Here is a 19,696-nt window from a genome sequence, read left to right as displayed (position 1 = left end):
GCCTATTGGAAGTTCCAGATTGGGATTGAAAGAAAAGCCTCGAGATGGAATTTTAAAATAATTCGGAAGTTACAGTGAAGATCTGAAAATTCTGGGTTGAGCAGTTCCAGAGGAAAAACAGCAACACGAGAACCCAAAATCCAAACTCGAAATACAATCAAACGTGATCCAAATCCAACGAAATTTTAGCCATAGCTTAGCACGCCCATGGTGAATCTTTGCCCAAAAGATCTTTTCAGGAAGATCAAGATTTCATCCTTAGTTTTGTGGATTTGGCCAAGAACATAAAAGGGAATCAAGAACACCGGATGAAGAAATTTTCTATATTGATGATCTAGAGGCAAGAGAATTCAAGACCCACTTGTATATATTTGTATATAAATTTTATGCCTCTAGCAATAAAAAAAAACTTCACAATGTGAAAAAAAATCAAACTTTCAACAACAAAAAAAACGTACGAAACACTGAATACTTACAACAAAATAAGAGAGCCAAGAGAAAAAAACTAGAATGAGATGAACACAATCACAAAAGGAAATATAAATTTCATTGCTTGCAGAGGTCAACTCTATTTTAAACGAATTAAAAAGATTTTTCTCACGAAAAGCTCTCACATATTATAAACGCTAAACTCTCGTCTCTCGTCTTCTCTACGATCTTAGCATACAAACTCAAGTGACTGGCTCAATCTCTCCCAACAATCATACCCCTCTATTTATAGATCTTTAGAGCTTTATTGTATGCCAAGTTTAATTGTTCTCAAAATATTCTCTCTTACAGTACACTCTTCTCTACTACTGAGGATATTTTGGTCTATTTTATCCTTCATCCATCAGACTATCGTGGTGCATTCACGACTTAGCTTTGCCTCGACGTAAGTTTCGTGATGATGCCACATGCACTCCGTCCTTCTACAATTTTGAGGCCAAACCGCGAAACGGTCTTGTACGCTTCTCAGAGCGTGACTCATTGTCACTTTCTTTCACCTCAAGCAAGCATCCCGATGTCGACACGTATACTTTATCTTGCGATCTTGACCATTGGAAAGTCTCTCTCGCTCTCGATCCCTCGGACCAACTTGTCACTTGCACCGACATCTCTTTCACTTAACTTTATCAACATGTCGTCTTTATTCATCTTTCATGCTTTGCTGACCTCCACGTATACAGTTAGGATCACCCTTAACTCTGCCTAACCTCTTTGATCGTCCGGCACCAAGTACCCTGCTTAGTCCCGATCATCCCGCTGACGACCGCTAAGTTGCATTCATTACCTACACATCATAAAATAAGCAAACATATTTCTCCAACTCCATCTCCAATTAGTTTAAAATCAAAATTCTCAGTTAAAATCACATCTTCAAAAAGAATTGTGAACACCGGACATCTGAACTTTAACTTAGGTATCCGGAAGTTCTGGTACCTGGAAGTTCCAGGTTCAATCTGGATGGGAGCTCTTAGTTTCAGTTTCCCCATAACACCGAAAGTGCCAGTTTTGAACCAGAAGTTCCAGATTGGCTGTCGATACTAAACACCGTATATTCAACTAGAAGTTCTAGGTTCACCAGAATCAGCACATCAAAACTCATGTAAAACCGAAGATCATCAAATCAAATAAATATTAATATTAATCACTCATCACATATAAACTAATACTCATTTTAACTTAGTTTCTCATTCGGTTTGTCTCTTTACTTTGTGCGCTAAGCTAACCTAGCCAAAATGGACTAGCCTCGTCTTTGTACTCAGGGCCAAACACAAGAAAGGAATAGGCATTAGTTTAAGCTACCCCATAAAAAGAATTACAAGCAAGATTTGGGAAGATCTAGCATGGTATTGGTCTACTGTATTATATGCCTCTAGTCCACTAGCTCAGCTCAGGGGCGGACTTAATCTAAAAATTAAGCGGATGTATACTAATGACTGGGCATTCGCAATTTCATGAAAAAAAGCTTAACTTCACCAAAATTCACTAAAAAAAATAAGAATTTAAGCGGGACATATGTTCTCGTTGGGCCTCTCCTGATCCGCCCTTGGCTAAACTTTGAGGCCCAAATGTCCTAAGAGGGTAGGTGGGGCTATGTGCAAATGCTCAAATTAGATATTTGCCTCCAACCACTGGGACATTGTGATGAGAGGATAAGTGCTTGATCAGAAATAAACAATCAGGAGGTCTCAAGGAAAAAGAAGAAGAAAAAACAATCAGGAGGTGAGCAGACGACATGTTGATGAATAATCATTCGAGTGCCTATGCTTTTCGCAACACAGGAGTAACGTGAGTGCCGCACAATTATTAAGCGTAAAATGGCGGTGGCCATTAGCGTATCTCTCCTTTTGGGCCATTATCATGTATGTTTATGCGTACATATGTTAAAAAAACAATTTCTGATGTGCCGTTCCAGTTTTAATGTTATTACTGGGGCTTTAGCACTCCAATTTCCTGGAATTCAATAAGTTGAAGAATATCCCGTAGGGAGGAAAAGGTGGTTGGCAAACCAGTTCAGAAAATGGGACTGAAATATTCTTATTCCTTGCCTTTACCTTCAGAGTTTTGAGTCCTTTCTCATATAATTTTACGCTAAGCAGAAAGCTTGACATACCGAAGGAAGCTACTCCGGCCGTTCTTAGAACACTTCAGTTTTTCTTTTCCCTTTTGTTTCTGGAGAGGAACGATACCAGTTCAGTCGAAGCATAGCAAAATCGGCCCCGCCTCCATATTATTGGCAGATCGCAGGCTGGGCGAGCGGCGGCAAGCCGTTGGGACTTGAGAGCCGACCCGCTCGCACGAGCAGGCACACGACGTGGGGTGGATCGCAGCCTCGCAGGATGACATTGCCGGCGTTGCCCCTGAGACGGGAGCGGCGCCGCGATGACCAACGGGGAGACATGCCGGTGGGTGAGCCGCGGGCGCTATCCGCATGCGACCTTTCGGGCAGCGCCGCGCAGGATGGGCACGGCAGGAAGTGGGCAGATCGCTCGCATTTGATGCCCGCGTCCCGTGAACGGCGTGAGGTCGTGCAGTGCGCCCATCGGCCCATGCAATGCAGGCGTGTTTAGGGAGCCAACTGGGTCGGGCTGCGGAGCAGGTCATCCTAATGAGCAGCAGGCCGCCTATGTGCACCGCCCGGGCCGACCCCAGGCCATCCCGGGACTGATCTTGAATTGAAAACGTATTTCAGTGGAGGGGACGGCTAAATGTCAGAAATCCAAATCAAATCCTTCTTAAATGCGAAAAACCACGGGCAATGGTCGTCTTTCATTCACTTGGAAAAAGAAACAGATACAACAGAAGCACAATAAACCTCGTTTCTATAAAACTCTAACTCGCATCACATCATGTTTATTCACGATTCTACACATGGCAAAATACTTCACATAATCGGAGCTATTAATGCTACAGAGGGTGAGGAATACTAACAAAAGATTTGAAGAACAAACAAACTTCGGGTAATCAGATCCACTCCTTTGGGTTCATGCACGCGTCTAGAAGTTTCCATTCTTCAGTCCCTCGTTCCGGTTTCTGAAAACAAATTGGCATGTTAGCAAACTTTACGGACTCTGAGATGGCAATATTTTTCGTAGAACTATTGCCCCCAAAATTGCTGGTAAAAATGCACAGCAATCACATGATCCTAACGAAGAATACAACAACTTTAGAAGCACATTTCCTTCATTTGAACTTGAACTTTTCAGATGTTGTTAAGCAGAAACCAGACTAGCACATGAGCGACTTTACTGTTATTTAGTCGGCCAAAACACCATTTTAGCTTACATGATCATACTGCCACCGTGCAGTAAGTGGAAGAGACACCAGTATGCTCTCAATCCTTCCTCCAGTCTTAAGGCCAAATGTGGTACCACGATCATAGACCTTCAAAAGAAGAAAAATTTAAACCAGAAGGAAGGTACCAGAGCAAGATACTGGCTGTTTTCGCCCACTTACAAGGTTGAACTCCACATAGCGACCTCTCCGCAGTTGCTGCCATGCCTTGTGCTCCTCGTTGAATGGAGTGTCCTTCCGCCGTTCTATGATTGGTATGTATGCAGGGAGTACAGAGTCTGCACATTCTGTATAGGAACAAAAATAACACTGGTTTTATTACAACTTACATGCATGAAAGATTCTGGAACAACTGTACCAAGCTACTCGAGTATAATGAAGTTTGTCTGATCTAGCAAGGGTTTTACCAGTAGCAAAGCCAAGAAGCATTTCTTGATCATAATCATTAAGGTCATCAAAAAATATTCCACCAAGCCCACGTCGCTCATTGCGGTGCTGTATTGAGAGAAATCATGAGCATTTAACACTGAGTGATAATTATCATCTTATTCAGGATGCCAATTTACTGCAGCCCATCACAGACACAAGGCCAGTTACCCAATATAGAAAAATCGTTAGGATTCCTTTTCTTTCATTCGTTTTTGACTAAACCAAGTGAGCACATACTGTTTTAAAGTCATGCCATTGCAAAAAAGAGATTAAACCGAGTGTTTTATATTAAACAATTGTTTCCTTAGTTTGTAAAATAACACAGGAGAAATTGAACATACCTTGATACAGAAATAATCATCACACCATTTTTTGAATTTTGGGTAAAAACTCAGATCAAACTTATCACATGCTTGTTTTTGAACCTGAAATAATACAATAAACATGCAAGTGACTTTCCATGCATATTAAGCAGCAACTAGGGCATTAGCTGACAAGAGTACTTATCAATCAGCAATTGATATTCGTTATCATTAACTCTTTCTGGTATTCTAGTTCTTCTCATGGTTTACATTACACAAGGTCCTTACCCATAGCAAAACTATGACGCATAATCTTGCAACTGCATTAAATTCTGTATTATTTATGTACTTAGTACTTTGGTAGAGTGCCCAAGTGTTGGATTGGAAACCACCTCCTTTTTTCTGTGAGGAAAAGACAAATATATGCTATAACAAAAACCTAAATGATTTTCTAAGCATGTGTAACACAGTACTTGAGATCAAAGAACTTTGACTACTTCATGGATAGAAATGGTGGATCATCAGAAATAATAACTCCAATTTTTGGATGAGGAGTATTTCACTGGGAGTTTTCGGGATCTAGTTCAAATAAAACAGGCCAGCTCAGCCAGAAAGGTACTACCTAGACCACATACTAGTATTGTCCAAGACATGACAAAAAAACACTCTAGGAGAGTAGGAGTATATGATGGCTTTGAAATATGTAGGGAATGTTGGCATACAGAATGAAAATGCTTCACATCCTCTTCAATGATATATGAAGGAGTCAAATCAGTACCACCCCCAAACCACCATTGTCTTGGTGCACCAGGAGCGTCTGCAGTTGGAGATTACAATCTTAGTATTAAAAACCATATTTCCTAATAAGGATGACCTTTGAGTGACTAACAAAATCCAAATTGATTCCAATATAGATGATCATGTCTTTGGTCAAACTAAATCATGAATCTAGTTTTCTTACAGATACCTGGAAAGTTCTCTGGAGAGTGGAGTATTATGTATTCTAAAGCTTATAATCTGTTAGTGCGAAATGTAAAAAAGTCTTGTTTATACAGTAGCATTTGTATGTGAGGAGACATACATGTTAAAGCAATAATTTCCTCAAAAACACATGTTGATAAAACAATGATAATACTTCTAAATTACTAGGAGAGGATTAAATACCTTTTGGTGCATCGGTCTCAAAATAACGGTAGTTAAAATGCAATGTCGGGGCAAATGGGTTCTTTGGATGAAGCACCTGCAAAAAAGCGAATGATATGTCAACACTGGAATCGTGAAGTACCCCTTCCGATTCCAAATATAGGTTCATATGAACTTGTGCACAAGAATCGAGGAAACATATGGTGCTTAGCAAAAGAAATGGTTCCTTTACTACTCAAAACAGTAGCAGATCAACTAAGCAGTAAAGACCAAGGCGGTTAGTGCATGGTATATGCAAAAGAGTGGAAAAGAATTTACTGAGGGTGGACAATCTACTCATACTTCAATGGGGAGGGGCAACACATTCATCTAAGTTCATTGTTCACTTGCTTCACTGAATTTGTGAATGAAAAGCTATGCGTTTTTTAAGTTCTAGCAATAAAAGGATAAATCATGCAAGTAAAATTCAAGATAAAACCCTTCTCAAGCTAGTGGTGGCAGCAAGGAACGATATGCTGACCCTTCAACTACAGCATGCACTCAGCAACAGTAAAAGCAAATGGAAAATTGTACACTATGAACACCATAAATATCAACATTGTCATGGCATTACAGTGTCAACACTCTTGTGAAGCTAAAACAACCGAAATTTGATTACATGCTAACAAGTTTACGCGCATCCTGATCCCTGGTGCCAATCGTACGGATGCAATGTACTACCTATACTGGAGCAGTGAAGCTAAAAAACTAACTTACGGCACTGCAAAGCCTAGATACAACTAATAAATTACGTCCTAGAAATGCGAAAGAGATCTAGGCTCTTCACGCCAATGCGCCAGGAAGCCACTTACCGAGCTAATCCCCGCTGCAAAGAAGGGCACGGGCCCAGCCTTGTGCCCATCAGCCGCCCCGTTCTTTCCGGCCTCCCCCTTGGCCGCGCGGTACGCGTCGGGTGGCATGACCCCGTACACGACGGACACGTTCACCCCAGCCTTCTCGAAGACGCGCCCGTCCTGGAGCACCCTGCTGATGCCGCCCCCACCGCCTGGTCGCGACCACACGTCCTCGACGAACTGAGCGCCGCTGCCGTCGGCCTCCTCGAGCGCCGCGCAGATCTCCCCCTGCACCCGGCGGATCATGGCCTCGAACCGCTCCCGCACCGACCCGGAGCCCGCCCCGCGCCCGTCCTCCCGCAGGAACGTCTGCGGGGGCTCGCTCTCCGGGGTCTCCTTCTCGATCGCCACCGACGAGCGCACGCGGAGCCCACGTGCGACGCGGCGAGGGAGGCGAGGGAATGGCACCTGCGCCGGCGGCGCCACGCGGAGGCGCGCGGTGGCCGGGGCAGGGGCTAGGGTTTGGGACGGGGTGGAGAAGAGAGAGGACGCCATTGGTGGGGTGGGCTGGTTGGGTTCGGGGAGGGTGGTGGTTTATGTAGACGTCGGGGTGGTTGCTGCCGCCGGTGGGCGGCGCGGGAGCAGCCCGCGGTTTCGGAGGAGTCAAAAGGAGGGGAGACTTGGGAGGGTGAGGTGGGACTTGGGAGGGCGCCGGGTTATGCTGCTTGTGCTCCGCTGGCTTCCAAGGGATAAGGAAACGGATCATGTTTTGGGCTTCCGGGATTTCCCAACTATCTTGCTGTGTTTATCGCCTAGATTTCATCTTTATGAGATACACAAAATGCAAACATAAGGTTTAATCCATGATGGTTATACGATGCAATTATCTTCACTGACTATCAAGTTAAGATATAGGGTCTATTTATTTTAGCTGAAGATTGTAAAAAACAACTTATAAATTATAGATGATACAATCTGCAGAAGCTGATGGAACCTAAATTACTGAATTGTTATAATCTAGAAGCTAAATTGTTACAAACTAGAGAGTTGATTTATTTCATGTTATAGATTATGAATCATAATCTACTGTCTTTAGTTGAAATAAACGGATCTTAGTTCTCAACTTTCAGATTTCGTGAGAGATGCAAACATATAAATTGACCTTCTAATTTCAAAAAAGATGATTGATTAGCAAACATGTGTATTTGTTGGGGTTCATGTTGTTACCATCGGGTCAGTTTTACAGGGTAAAAATAAGTATCAAGACTTTATCCAAATCTCCAGCAATTCAGGCTAAGTTCGAGTTTCAAACATTGAAGTGCATTTATTAACATATCTGGATCTAGGTGGTGTATATATTTAAGACTACACGGTGCATAAGAGCCGAAATTAAATTATTAATATGAGTAAATTTTAAAAATTTATAACTATTTCGATATATATTTTAAAAACTACTACTTTTGATACTTATTTAAAAAAATATCATTATTTTAATATATATTAAAAAATTATTAATTTTATCACTATAGATTCATCTATCATCATCTATAGTATGTAATAGGAGGATTAATCGTAGATCTATCTATTACCAAAAGATAACATGTAGACTTACAGTGAAAAAATTATAGTTTTTTAACATGTGTCAAAATAGTTATATGTTTTAAAATAAACACTATAAGTTATAGTTTTTTATAATATATGTTAAAATAGTTGTATATTTTTTAATTTTTTTTTATTAATAACTGATATTTTATTTTATTTTCTCTAGCGACGGTGCACTTAAGTAGCTACTACAGTTTCGCCTGTGATTCTATGACAACTAATAAGCTGCTCCAGCTTTTTTTTAAAAAAAGTCAACTGCTCGTGGTCTCGTAATTACCAGGTCCGTCGGTTTTCGAGCAATGGAAACAATGGTTGCTAGCTGTAACGAGACAAGTTGAGGTGCGGATATATCTTGATTAAGGTCAAACAATGGAAACCACGAACTCACGAGCAGCCGACCAATCTCCGTGCGCGTGATCAGTGGCACACAGATTTAGGTTTCAGCACCGCACGGCCTGCTTAATTTTTACTCCTCCGTTAAAAAATAACATATTTGATTAAAAATCAAAATTTATATATTTTAATCGATAATTAATTCAATTATATAAATGTTTAGTATATAGAATTTATTTCAAAAGATTTATATTTTAATATATGTTAATATAATATTGATTTTATAACAATTGATAGTATATTAAAAAATTAACAGATAAGGTTTATTTTTAATAATTTTTAAAAATAAAATACGTGTTGTATTTTTGAATGGGGAGTATTATCTTACCAATCAGACAGGGAAGATGTTTTTTTTTCTTGACGTGCACCAAAGGGAAGGCACTGCGTTGGATCAATCGTTTATTTGGTTCTGATATTATAGTTAAGGGAACTCAGAAGTCAGAAAGGTGCCCTTTGAAAGGAAAAAAAAGAGAGTTTTCGTGGCTTGCACCTTGTCAATGTTTGCCGCATTGCCTGTCCATGTCAAATCCCAATGTATAGAGGAAGGACAGCGCTAACGCGCCACGCGTCGGTAAAAGAGTATTTACTTGAGTTGTGCTCTGACTTTGTGGGTATCGGATGGTGAATCTTAAGTGAAAACTAAAAGCAGCAGTGAAGAACAGACGGGAAATAGGATTGTTTTAGGCCAAAGCTAATGCGAGACAAGCATAGAACCCTGAATTCCGGCAAACGGTAGCCTCCCAAGGATGTAGGTGTAGCAAGCAAAGCATCTGCTCCCGCACTATTTTATGCTCAGAGAATAAATCTTACTGCGCATCAAAGTTGGATGTGCTGAACTGGACTATGTGAAAATATGAGTGAGTCAGCGGCGGATCTCCAGGGAGCCCTCTCCATCGGCTACTACTCCTCTATAAGTCGTCAATCTCACTTTATAATTTTGTTGTGTCCGTCACTGGAGCGAGCGATACATCTCTTATTGCCTTTTTCATAAATAGATGCTTCAATTTAAGTGAGTCAAATAATAGAGTTTTTTGTTAAAAAAACAGATGCTCACGCGGGCGAAATTTCTGTTATGCGGGCGTGCGCTACAAGGCTCGCTCGCGCATCATTTGCTGCCTGCTGATTCTGCCTCTTTTGTTCAAAACTTTTCGATAAAATGTTTTAGTAATTTTTCATTCAAAAGTTTTATTCAAAATGTTTGCTCAATATTTTTATTTAAAATTTTGTGCCTTCATGAATTTTTTTAAAAAAATTTAACAGAAAATATTTTTTACAGAAGTTTTCAAAAATAAAAAGACGTGAAGAGAAAAAAAGTTTCAAAAAAGAAATGAGAGAGAGCTGTCCGAAGGGGCACTAGTAACCTGCCAGCGCGCATATTAGCAGGGTCCTCACGTGGGCCGCACGTGCTGCCACCTCAGCGACACCCCCTCCCCTCCCCCGCGAACAAAACCGCTCCCTCGTGTCCGCCTCGCCGTCGTCACTCGTCTCCCTAGCCCTACGGCTCCCGGTTTTCTCGCTCCCTCTTCTCTCTCCACCGCCACCCGACACCGCAACACGCAACCACGAGACAAATTTTTTTTTTACCAATTTCCTCGCCCTGTCCTCTCGATCCGATCGAGACCCCGTCCGGCCTCAACCCTAGCTTGCCATGGCGGCGGCGGAGTCGTCGGCGGTTGGCGGCATGCGGAAGGCGCCGTCGATAGAGTGGCGGTGGGTGTCTACGGAGGAGGACGAGGACGAGGACTGTGGGGGTGGGGGTGGGGGCGCCGCGTCCGTCGGGGCCGTGGGCAGGGGCGGGAGCTTCGAGTCGGAGGAGGAGGACGCCGAGGACGATGACGATGACGAGGAGGGGAAGCAGAGGCTGATCCGGACTGGGCCGTCTGTGGACTGGTTCGACGTCGAGGGAAACGAGGTCTCCGTCGCGCAGCAGGTCGTGGACTCCGAGGTGAGGGGGCACGGGTGAGGGGTGATTACTTCCTTGCCCTTTGTCGTTCGCATTTGGGGGCGAGGGGTTCGACAGATGTTGTTTCTATTGCGTGATTAAGATGTATTTGATGCGCTCGTAGAACGGCAGGGAAACGGTAGGGGTTGGCTGCTGATTTCTTAGATTGGAGAGAGCCAAGGGTGTTATGTGTGATTTTTTTCCTTGTTCACAATGTGCACTCGCGAGCTAGTTAGCTGAAGACTCGATCTCACCCGACCCGCGTGTATTATTGGATTTTCTACAATCCACGCAACACGTGCATTAATTTACTTCTCCAACCTGCAGATAGAAAACACATTGTTTCCATGGAACTGAATCGTTGAACTGCAACTAGTCTTTCTAGAGACATCATTGGTTCATACAAAGTTGATTACAATTGGTGTAGGGCGGTTAAATATACAAAAGTAACCAGGTCCCGTGACTGTTCAATAAAGTTTCAGCTGGGTATTGTGCACTTTATCGTTTATTTTGAATGCCTTTACCTATGAACAGACAATTTTTTTTAAGATTTATCATAAAAAAGAGCTTGAATTATGATATGAACCGCTAGATCTTAAAAATGTTACTAACATAATATTATCTGTGGACATCAGATAGATGTAATATTCTTTATTGACACTTAAGGAAATTGGTGTACATAGATCTTAATATATCTCCAGTGCTTTGCTGAAGAATGGCTAACACAGTTGATCATGTTTCACTCATTATCTTTCATATGGTTTAGTTATTTCATTTACATGTGCAGGAGTTTGATTTTGGCAAGACAATGTTTCTTGCTCTTCAGACTCTTGCTGTGGTGTTTGGAGATATTGGAATAGGTCCGTTGTATACATTTGATGTCATGTTTAACAAGTATCCTATTCTTGGAGAGGAGGATATTCTTGGAGCACTCTCACTAGTTCTGTATACTCTGATTTTGTTGCCATTGGTGAAGTATGTCTTGATTGTCCTTTGGGCCAATGATGATGGTGAAGGTATATCTGAGGTTGTGAATTGAGTTAATCATGTTGAGCTTTTACACAAAAATGTGTCAGAGGCTTACATCATCCGGTGATTCTATGATTCCGCAGGTGGTATTTTTGCCTTGTATTCATTGATTTGTAGAAACGCAAAAGTGAGTCTTATCCCGAACCAAGCACAGGCTGAGAAGAGGATGTCAAGTTTCCGGCTAAAGCTTCCAACACCAGAACTTGAGAGATCCATAAAAGTAAAAGAGAAACTTGAATCATCATGGTTGTTGAAGAAGTTGCTTTTAGGCTTAGTGCTGTTTGGGACTTCCATGTTCATATCAAATGGAGTTATCACACCAGCAATGTCAGGTTTATTTCCTTTTCATTTTACTCATATTTTTAATTTTTAAGTTCAATTTCAAACAATTTGTTAGGGGAATAATCAAGAAGAAGGCAGTAGTCATTAAATATATATTTTGTCCTTTTCTTTTCTATATTACTGAGATTTAGTCCTCTACAAAGGAGTAGTTTTGTTCGTCAAAAATAATTGTTTATCCTTCAATGTAGTGTTATCCGCTGTCATTGGCTTGAAAGTTGGGATACCAAATGCCTCACAAGGTGAATCTTTTATTAAAAATTCTTGTATCTCACAGCGCAAAAGCTAGATGTTTCTTTTTATAATTATTGCTTACAGCCCTTTGTAATTTCATTAAACATTCTTTGCAGATGTTGTGGTGATGATTTCAGTTGCACTTCTTGTAATCCTGTATAGTGTACAGAGGTATGCCACTAGCAAAATGGGGTTTGCAATTGGCCCTTCTTTACTTATATGGTTTTGTTGTCTTGGAGGAATTGGCATATACAATCTCACTCTATATGGCCCAACAGCTTTCAAGGCATTTAATCCTCTCTACATTATTTATTATTTTGGGAGGAATCCTTTTCAGGCTTGGCTGTCCCTGGGTGGGTGTCTTTTATGTGCAACAGGTAATGAAAGTAGCTCGTTGACCTATAATCAGTTATCATTTTATTTTTTCTACACACACTTCTATTTTCAGTAGGAACATGCAACTTTTTTATTTCACTTGTCTTATTTACTTTGCTGGATCTCTTTACTATTAAGCATTTTTAAATGAATTAAAATTCTCCGCTGTAAGTAGTACATTGGTTCAAAACTTTATCTTAAATTTGTGAGAAAATAATTTATTTTTCCTCATTATAAAAAACTCACTGAAGCTTGTCCAAACTATATTGCAGGATCCGAGGCCATCTTTTCGAACCTTTGTTACTTTCCTATAAAATATGTTCAGGTATTATCCGTGACCTTTTAGTTTTGCTCTGTCCTTTTATTTCCTTTTGCTAAACTCGTTTGTAAACCTCTAAATGCTGTGGCTTCACTAATCGAAGTTGGGGGCTCATCCCCATATCTAAAAAAATCTGCAAGCCTATGAAAGCGTAGTCTCTGTTTACTCTCTTCTACGTGTCTTGTTTCTATCCGCAGCTGTTTTTTCTTGTCAACACCTTTGTCTTTCCTATGTACTCAATGTAACATATTATTTTTGTTTGCAGTATATGTTTGTGCTTCTTGTTCTTCCTTGCCTTGTCTTGGCATATCTAGGACAAGCTGCTTTTCTCATTGCAAACCAAAGCTCATCCGAGCAGATCTTCTTTTCATCTATTCCAAGTAAGTTGGATGTTGCTGAACATTTATTTTATGCCATCCTATCTATGGACAAACTCCAATAATGGTTCTTCCATATGTTATATGTTTGCTGATTAGATCAGTTAGTTTTGTGCTTTCACTTTGCTTGTATCACGTGTTCCAGAGAAGTTATGTACTAATACTTGTTACGCTGTCTTCTATTTGCAGGTGGAGCTTTCTGGCCTGTTTTCTTAGTAGCAAATTTGGCTGCATTAATTGCCAGTAGGACAATGACGACTGCTATATTCCAATGCCTAAAGCAGTCTATAGCACTGGGTTGCTTTCCTCGGCTCAAAATTGTTCATACATCACGAAAATTTATGTCTAAGATATACATTCCGGTTGTAAACTGGTTTCTATTGGTTTCCTGCTTGAGCTTTATCGTTCTGTTCAGGAGCATATATGATGTTGGCAATGCATATGGTAATAATAATAATTTATTAGATATACTTTTGATGTAAATATGTTTGCTTCTCCGTTTTTTCAATATGTTTCAACGGTACAGTTTTTGCATGCTCTTACACAGTTTCATCTTGAACAGCTATAGCTGAGCTTGGGGTGATGATAATGGCGACGGTCTATGTTACAATCATAATGCTTCTAATATGGGAGACCAATATTATTAAGGTGATGTCATTTGTTATCATATTCCTCTCCTTGGAGCTGATTTTCTTCTCATCATCTCTGAGTAGTGTTGGAGATGGAGGTTGGGCATTGTTGATGTTTGCATCTATCCTCCTCATGATTATGTTTATATGGAACTACGGGAGCAAATTGAAGTATGACAGTGAAGTCAAACAGAAGCTTTCAAAGGATTTGATGAGAAAGTTGGGGCCCAACCTTGGCACTATCAGAGCTCCTGGACTAGGCATGGTCTGCAGTGATATTGTGAAAGGAGTTCCTGCAATTTTTGGTCATTTTCTAACCTCCCTCCCCGCAATACACTCTATAATCGTGTTTGTGTGTATCAGGAATGTGCCAGTTCCTGTGGTTCCCCAGAGTGAAAGGTTTCTTTTCCAACGTGTATGCTCAAGGGGCTATCACTTGTTCCGCTGTATAGCCAGGTGAGCTTGATTTTACATGGAGATAAGTTCTAGTCCATGTAAAGTTCACGTTTAAAGAAGAATGCCATGCTAGATTGTTGTTAATTGCAATGCAATGAAGATACGTTCACCATCCAGTTATGAACTGCTATAGGAGTTGTTCAGCTTCAGCATATGGAATCGACTGCAGAACTTCTCCTAACATTAACTTCTGTTGTGCACAGATACGGGTACAAAGACAAGAAGCAGGAGCACCATAACTTATTTGAACGTCTCCTGATAGAAGGCCTCGAAAAATACATACAAAGGGAGGCAGTAGAGTTATCCTTACAAAGTGAAGACGATATCGACTCTGATGAAGAGCCTCCAACCCCTGTAAAGATTATCACAGCACCAAACGGGAACCTCTATTCGCTTGACGTCCCTCTCCTGGCAGACTTTGCACCTTCAACAGAAGTTATTCCTGAAGCCAGCTGCTCGACGCCTCAACATGATCCCGTAATGGACCACAAACAGAACCTTGAACTGGAGCTGGCATTCATCAAGCAGGCCAAGCAATCTGGTGCCGTCTATCTCATTGACAACCCAATCATCAAAGCCAGGAAGGACTCCTGGTTCTTCAAGAAGTTGATGATAAACTATTTTTTTGCATTCCTGAGGAACAACTGCCGCAGGGCGATCATGGCAATGAGCATCCCACAATCGAATGTGCTGCAAGTGCGCTTGACTTCTTATGTCTGAATGCGGAAGCTACCTGTTTCGGCACTTCTTTTATTTTTTTGTTCATGGATGTCCTAATTCAGGTCACACTAACCAGAAAAGAATAACAGGGGCAAATGGCAAGAGACGATACTTTCACTCTTGGATTTACTCAGAAGGTGGTAGCTTCGCTTGTTGTAGGGACCTTTCCTGTAGCTTTTGTACTATGTCAAAAGGGTGGTTATGTCAAAATGTAGCTGAAAGAGTGAGCAGGCACATCACATAATTTTGTTAAAGTTTTTTGTAATTGCAAGGTACTGGCGAAAAATGGTACTCGCTCTGTTAAAAAAATGGAAGGTGTATTTTTCTTTGGAAAAGTTAAACTTTGTATATTTTGATCAATAATTAGTTAAATTATAAGTATGTTTAGTGTTTTAAAATCATATATTTATATTCATATTTCAAATATTTTTACACTATATTAGTTTTATAGGTATAAATTATATATTTTGTAAGAAAATAATAATCAAAGTTTAATTTTGAAGACCGAGACACAGTAAAACACGTCTTGTCTTGTTCAACGGAGGAGTAACTTGTATGTTTTTGCTCATGGAGCAGTGTTCTTACTTTATCATCCATTGTTTCTTTTGTCCATCCGCTATGTGCCGATTGGGAGCCGTGGAGCTCTGTTCCGTTTTGAGATTGTGAATGCTTCTTCTTCGATGGTGTTCGCAGCTTGTTTCCCGGGGCCCCGTTTGTTTTCATTTTATGCAGGACATAATTAGTGTATTTAGGCCTAAGGTATACCACATCAATAGTTCTTGTTGTAGATATGGAGTGAGGGAAATTGAATGGAGTTATCAAATTGTTATTGTTTTCGATTGATTGAGCTCTTGATTTCTCTTGCCATGCAAGAGAATAAGATCGAATATCCGCAATTCAAGTGGCTCTGATCACGTCTCCAAAAAAAAAATTGCTATGATAAGAGCCATGGTTAAAAGCTAACAAGATTAAAGATCCGATGCTAGCGTGTATACATTCGATTTCGACGTTTTGATTCAACACGACGACGTTGACACGTCAGGTTCGCCAACATTATTCAACTAGTGAAGTAAAATTCGGCTCAGAAGTAGGCTAATGAGCAGCAGTTTTTCGCCTAAGGCAAGCCTGCACCCTTCTCCCTGGCCTGCCTTTTGTCGTCCTCCTGCGATACCCTGTCCATCTCCCGCGCGATCCTGTCCCTCTCCTTCATGGCGGCGTCCACGTCGTCCGCGTCGGGGATGACGGTGTCCTTGACGCTCTGCGCGGTTTCCTTGGCGGCGTCCCGGGTGCCCCGCGCCGCCTGGTTCGCCTTCTCGCCGATCGCCTTCGCCGTCTCGGCCACCTTGCTCGCGCCCTCCTTGCTCATCTCCACCACCTTCTCACCGGCGGACATGGTCCCCTCCACGGCCCTGTCCTTGGCCTCGCCCGCCCTGTCCATGGCCCGCTCCGCCGCCTCGCCCGTCCTGTCCTTGGCCGCCTTCGCCGTCTCCTGCGCCCTGTCCGCGGCCTCGTGCCCCATCTCCTTGGCCCGTTCCTTCACGTGCGCCGCCTTGTCCGCGGCCTGGCGCGCCGCGTCACTCGTCTCATGCTTCGCCTTGTCCGTCATCCGGGACGCCTTCTCGGACGCGTCCTCCGCCATGCCCTTGGTCTCGTCATTGGCCCTCTCCGCCATGTCCGACGCCTGGTCCATCATGCGGCCGCCCTTCTCCTGCGCCCTGTCCCTCGCCTCCCCGGCCATCCCCTTCACGTGCTCCTTGGCGTCGCCGGTGGCATCCTTCGCCTGCTCCGTCGCGTCCTCGTACTTGCCCCTGATGTCCCTCCGGTCGTCCGGCACGTTGCTGTACGCCTGGCGCAGCAAAAGCAACACAGATCATGCATGTCAACGTCGATCTCGGAAAAGAATCACAGAAGTTAGTGTGCCATTGGCCCAATTAATGCGTACCTGAGACGATCTTGGCGCAGTTTGCAAGCAAAGGCGGCTCCAGCTGGCCGGCTGCGGTCGTGGATGAAGGAAGTAGGACGGCCTGGGAAGAGCCTGCTTAACGGCGGTGGCGCCGGCGACGTGCGCGCCCCCGAGCAGCATGGCGGCCATCAGTCTGGACATAGACGATGTCGACGACCGACCGGCGAGGTCCTTGAGGTGAGGAAACCTCGGATCAGTGAGCTAGCGATTATGGCTTTGCCTTCGTGTGGGCTTGTGAGCTTGCATGAAGGAAGAGGGGGAGATGGGGCGGGCGTTGTTCATAAGGAGGTGGAGGGATGTGACACGTCCGGAGCCACGTCGCGGTGCGTGCTCCGGAAGGCGGCACGTGGTGACGCATGCGGCGCTGTGGGGCGTGTTGCTGTGCTCCTGGGCTCCCAGGCCGGCCGGCCGGCAGTCACGCGCTCTCCAAGCGCTCGCGCGGAACGTTCAGGAAGGCCTATCCTGTTCCTGTTGAAGTGCCATAACATTTCATTTCATTTTTCTCTAGAGGGAGTGTTGAAGTGCCATGCCTACGTGTACATTGGGGAAAAAAAAAAGCATGGTAGTTCATCAGTGCTTGGCCACCAACAAATAATAAGTGTATGTTTGGTAGAGTTTTTTCTCATCTAATTTTTTTAAAAGAAGTGATTTTTTTTGAAAAAATAATTATATACTTGAAATTGATTCTCTAATATAAACTCTACGAGAAGGTGGTTATACATGGGAAGTGAATCAGAAGAAATTATTTTTTTAACTTCTAACATCTAGTTCATTTCAGAAAATTACTTCCACGAATTTTGCTTAGATAGTTAAAAACTAAAAATTATTGTTTCATAAAGCTCTCTCTAATTCCACTCGGAGAGCTGCTCTGATAACTCTGCCGAACAAACCTTATGTTACTTATTTCTACGGCTTCATCCTTTCTAATTATGGGTGTCTAATTATGGGTGTCTGGAAAAGGATCTCTAAGAATTTTTCATGTTTACCCTGAGTTCTGCTAAATCTCTTCTATCCAAACATGTACCTACATCTTTTGATAATTACTTTTTTTTAAGCATTTGTTATTAAAAGTTGCTAAAAATATAGTCATTTAAAGTATTTGTCATAACAAAACTACTAATACAATTTTCGCTGTGATTAATATTAATGTATTTTATTAGTAGTTCAAGTTTCTAAAATTTAGTTGTATAGATCTATAAATAATATCTTTTTGAGAAAAAGGAGGGAGTATTAGTATTTCATTCTGTCCATAGGATAATCTTAGTTCGTAAGAAATTATGCAAATCCCATCAGCGCATACCTACACACCTTTTCACCATTGAACTTCCTTTTCCTGGGGCTCTAGAGTGGTCGCTCATGAATTTACCTTTGGCTTTTATCCGTTTCACAAGTTGTCGGTTCTAGTCTAAAATCTATAACATATATTAAAGGGTTAAGAATTTGTTACCTCTTAGAAGTCTGGTTCCTGTAAAGGAACAGTAGGATATTGTAACGGTAAGTTAAGATGTGGCATAGAAGAAAATCAAACCTAAAGAAAAAGTGCGGTAATAGCTAATGTAGACATGGGTCCCGCTCATGTGTACACAAATATATATTGATACATACATACATACATACATATATATATATATATATATATATATATATATATATATGCATACGTATGCGCATATTTACACATATTGTATAATTTTCATTTTCAGGAAATTCTAAAAATATTGAAAGGAATATTAGTTATATTGATAAATCAATTGAAATAATCTAAAATGTAAAAAAACCTAAAACTCAAAAAAAATATAAAACAACTTTTGTTAGTTTTGTATTACTGTTGTCTACATGTTAAAATTATGTGCATGCATAAAAGTACTATGGTTTTTCCTAGAATTAAGTGAATGTGTTAAATATCGATAAATTCATAAATAAATATTGAGATGTTTAAAATTGAGGAACTCAAATTTGTTAGTCTTCTTTTTCATGTTCTGTGCAATAAAATAATAATCACGGCGTAGGTGCGCCAATCAGTCGAGTACCCTTTTCTTTTGCATCCCTTGCCCAAAAACTTTGGTTCAGAGTCCTTTTCAAAAACATTTTGAATCGAGTGTTTTAAGTCCATTTTGGAAGTTTCCTCTGGTAGCAGGGTTTTGGGTTGGTTTGAGGATGAGGATCACCGAAGAAATGACAGGGTTAGAGGTACTGATGCGTGTTGAATCTAGATTTTTCTCTCTAGAAACAACAACTCCAACTATGAAAGAGAAGTAAATGAAACGATTTTGACCAGCCGAGGCAGCTCTTTCTTTGCCCGCTAGCCGCCTAACTCCCGGGGTAGGGCGGTAAGGTAGCGGGGATGCTGCCAGCCGCAGGATGCGGAGGACCACTGGTTGGGTGGTGTTAGGGTGATAGTGTCACGATGACAGCCCGGCAAAACCGAGTTAGCACGACGGCGAAAGGCGGAGGTTGATCTAACAACGGAGAGCTGCCAAAGAAGAGGTAGGAGGGTGGGGTGGGGGCGCCGACGAGGATAGGCAACCGCGAGGAGAAAAAAGACCGTGAGGAAGAAGAATTGGATGGTTATTGGATCTGAATCCAACAAATGAAAAAATCAAACGCTGGGAGGCCACGAAACCTCGAGCGATGTATAGTCAGACATACCCTAGATTAAACAGGCCCGTTCATCGCAGGAAGAACAGTCAGTCATTGAAATGCGACAAAAACTAATTTAACCACGCTCCCACAATATCAACACGCACAAACGGCTATCTTTAGCATCAGCAGAGTACGGTAATTAACTGCCAAAACTGTGACGCGACGGCACAACTTCACACAACAGCACG

At 41.8% G+C, this 19,696-nt stretch overlaps 3 protein-coding genes across 6 annotated transcripts; 1 reads left to right on the top strand and 2 right to left on the bottom strand.

The window, feature by feature from the left end:
* Nucleotides 1-3,226: 3,226 nt before the first annotated feature.
* On the bottom strand, nt 3,227-7,207 carry LOC133924948 (oxygen-dependent coproporphyrinogen-III oxidase, chloroplastic). The gene is made up of 8 exons (XM_062370706.1): nt 6,506-7,207; nt 5,676-5,751; nt 5,234-5,328; nt 4,551-4,634; nt 4,188-4,275; nt 3,943-4,067; nt 3,772-3,870; nt 3,227-3,519 (listed from the first exon to the last, which is right to left on the bottom strand). The coding sequence occupies exons 1-8, from the start codon at nt 7,040-7,042 to the stop codon at nt 3,451-3,453; spliced, it is 1,173 nt and encodes a 390-aa protein (XP_062226690.1). The 5' UTR covers nt 7,043-7,207; the 3' UTR covers nt 3,227-3,450.
* A 2,665-nt stretch (nt 7,208-9,872) lies between these two features.
* LOC133924947 (probable potassium transporter 15) lies at nt 9,873-15,283 on the top strand. Of its 4 annotated transcripts, XR_009910862.1 has the most exons (11): nt 9,873-10,427; nt 11,212-11,440; nt 11,537-11,785; nt 11,984-12,034; nt 12,143-12,403; nt 12,674-12,726; nt 12,986-13,100; nt 13,287-13,541; nt 13,660-13,991; nt 14,090-14,182; nt 14,386-14,527. XR_009910862.1 is itself a non-coding variant. In XM_062370702.1 (10 exons), exons 1-10 carry the CDS (start codon nt 10,131-10,133, stop codon nt 14,900-14,902), a joined length of 2,550 nt encoding a protein of 849 aa, XP_062226686.1. In that variant the 5' UTR covers nt 9,875-10,130; the 3' UTR covers nt 14,903-15,283. The 4 variants fall into 4 exon arrangements, 3 of the variants coding, with proteins under 3 accessions (XP_062226686.1, XP_062226688.1, XP_062226687.1); XM_062370702.1 differs by having other exon boundaries at nt 9,875-10,427; nt 13,660-14,182; nt 14,386-15,283; XM_062370704.1 differs by lacking the exon at nt 11,212-11,440 and having other exon boundaries at nt 10,289-10,427; nt 13,660-14,182; nt 14,386-15,283.
* Nucleotides 15,284-16,016: 733 nt separating this feature from the next.
* Nucleotides 16,017-17,081, bottom strand: LOC133924944 (late embryogenesis abundant protein 76-like). The gene is made up of 2 exons (XM_062370700.1): nt 16,845-17,081; nt 16,017-16,748 (listed from the first exon to the last, which is right to left on the bottom strand). The coding sequence occupies exons 1-2, from the start codon at nt 17,004-17,006 to the stop codon at nt 16,017-16,019; spliced, it is 894 nt and encodes a 297-aa protein (XP_062226684.1). The 5' UTR covers nt 17,007-17,081.
* Between the last annotated feature and the right edge of the window lie 2,615 nt (nt 17,082-19,696).

The sequence above is a fragment of the Phragmites australis genome, chromosome 7, assembly GCF_958298935.1.
Source record: "Phragmites australis chromosome 7, lpPhrAust1.1, whole genome shotgun sequence".
Lineage (NCBI taxonomy): Eukaryota > Viridiplantae > Streptophyta > Magnoliopsida > Poales > Poaceae > Phragmites > Phragmites australis.
This window is presented reverse-complemented; position numbering and strand designations above follow the sequence as displayed.

What these genes read in the sequence shown, in the direction of transcription:
- LOC133924948 (XM_062370706.1), bottom strand. Translation starts at nt 7,042, where the DNA reads ATGGCGTCCTCTCTCTTCTCCACCCCGTCCCAAACCCTAGCCCCTGCC. An exon ending in TGAGACCGATGCACCAAAAG is followed by an intron (nt 5,329 to 5,675) that starts GTATTTAATCCT and finishes CTCCAACTGCAG; the next exon opens with ACGCTCCTGGTGCACCAAGA. An exon ending in CACGGTGGCAGTATGATCAT is followed by an intron (nt 3,520 to 3,771) that starts GTAAGCTAAAAT and finishes ATTTGTTTTCAG; the next exon opens with AAACCGGAACGAGGGACTGA.
- LOC133924947 (XM_062370702.1), top strand. Translation starts at nt 10,131, where the DNA reads ATGGCGGCGGCGGAGTCGTCGGCGGTTGGCGGCATGCGGAAGGCGCCG. An exon ending in AGCAGGTCGTGGACTCCGAG is followed by an intron (nt 10,428 to 11,211) that starts GTGAGGGGGCAC and finishes TTACATGTGCAG; the next exon opens with GAGTTTGATTTTGGCAAGAC. An exon ending in TATCACACCAGCAATGTCAG is followed by an intron (nt 11,786 to 11,983) that starts GTTTATTTCCTT and finishes CCTTCAATGTAG; the next exon opens with TGTTATCCGCTGTCATTGGC.
- LOC133924944 (XM_062370700.1), bottom strand. Translation starts at nt 17,006, where the DNA reads ATGTCCAGACTGATGGCCGCCATGCTGCTCGGGGGCGCGCACGTCGCC. An exon ending in CTGCGCCAAGATCGTCTCAG is followed by an intron (nt 16,749 to 16,844) that starts GTACGCATTAAT and finishes TTGCTGCGCCAG; the next exon opens with GCGTACAGCAACGTGCCGGA.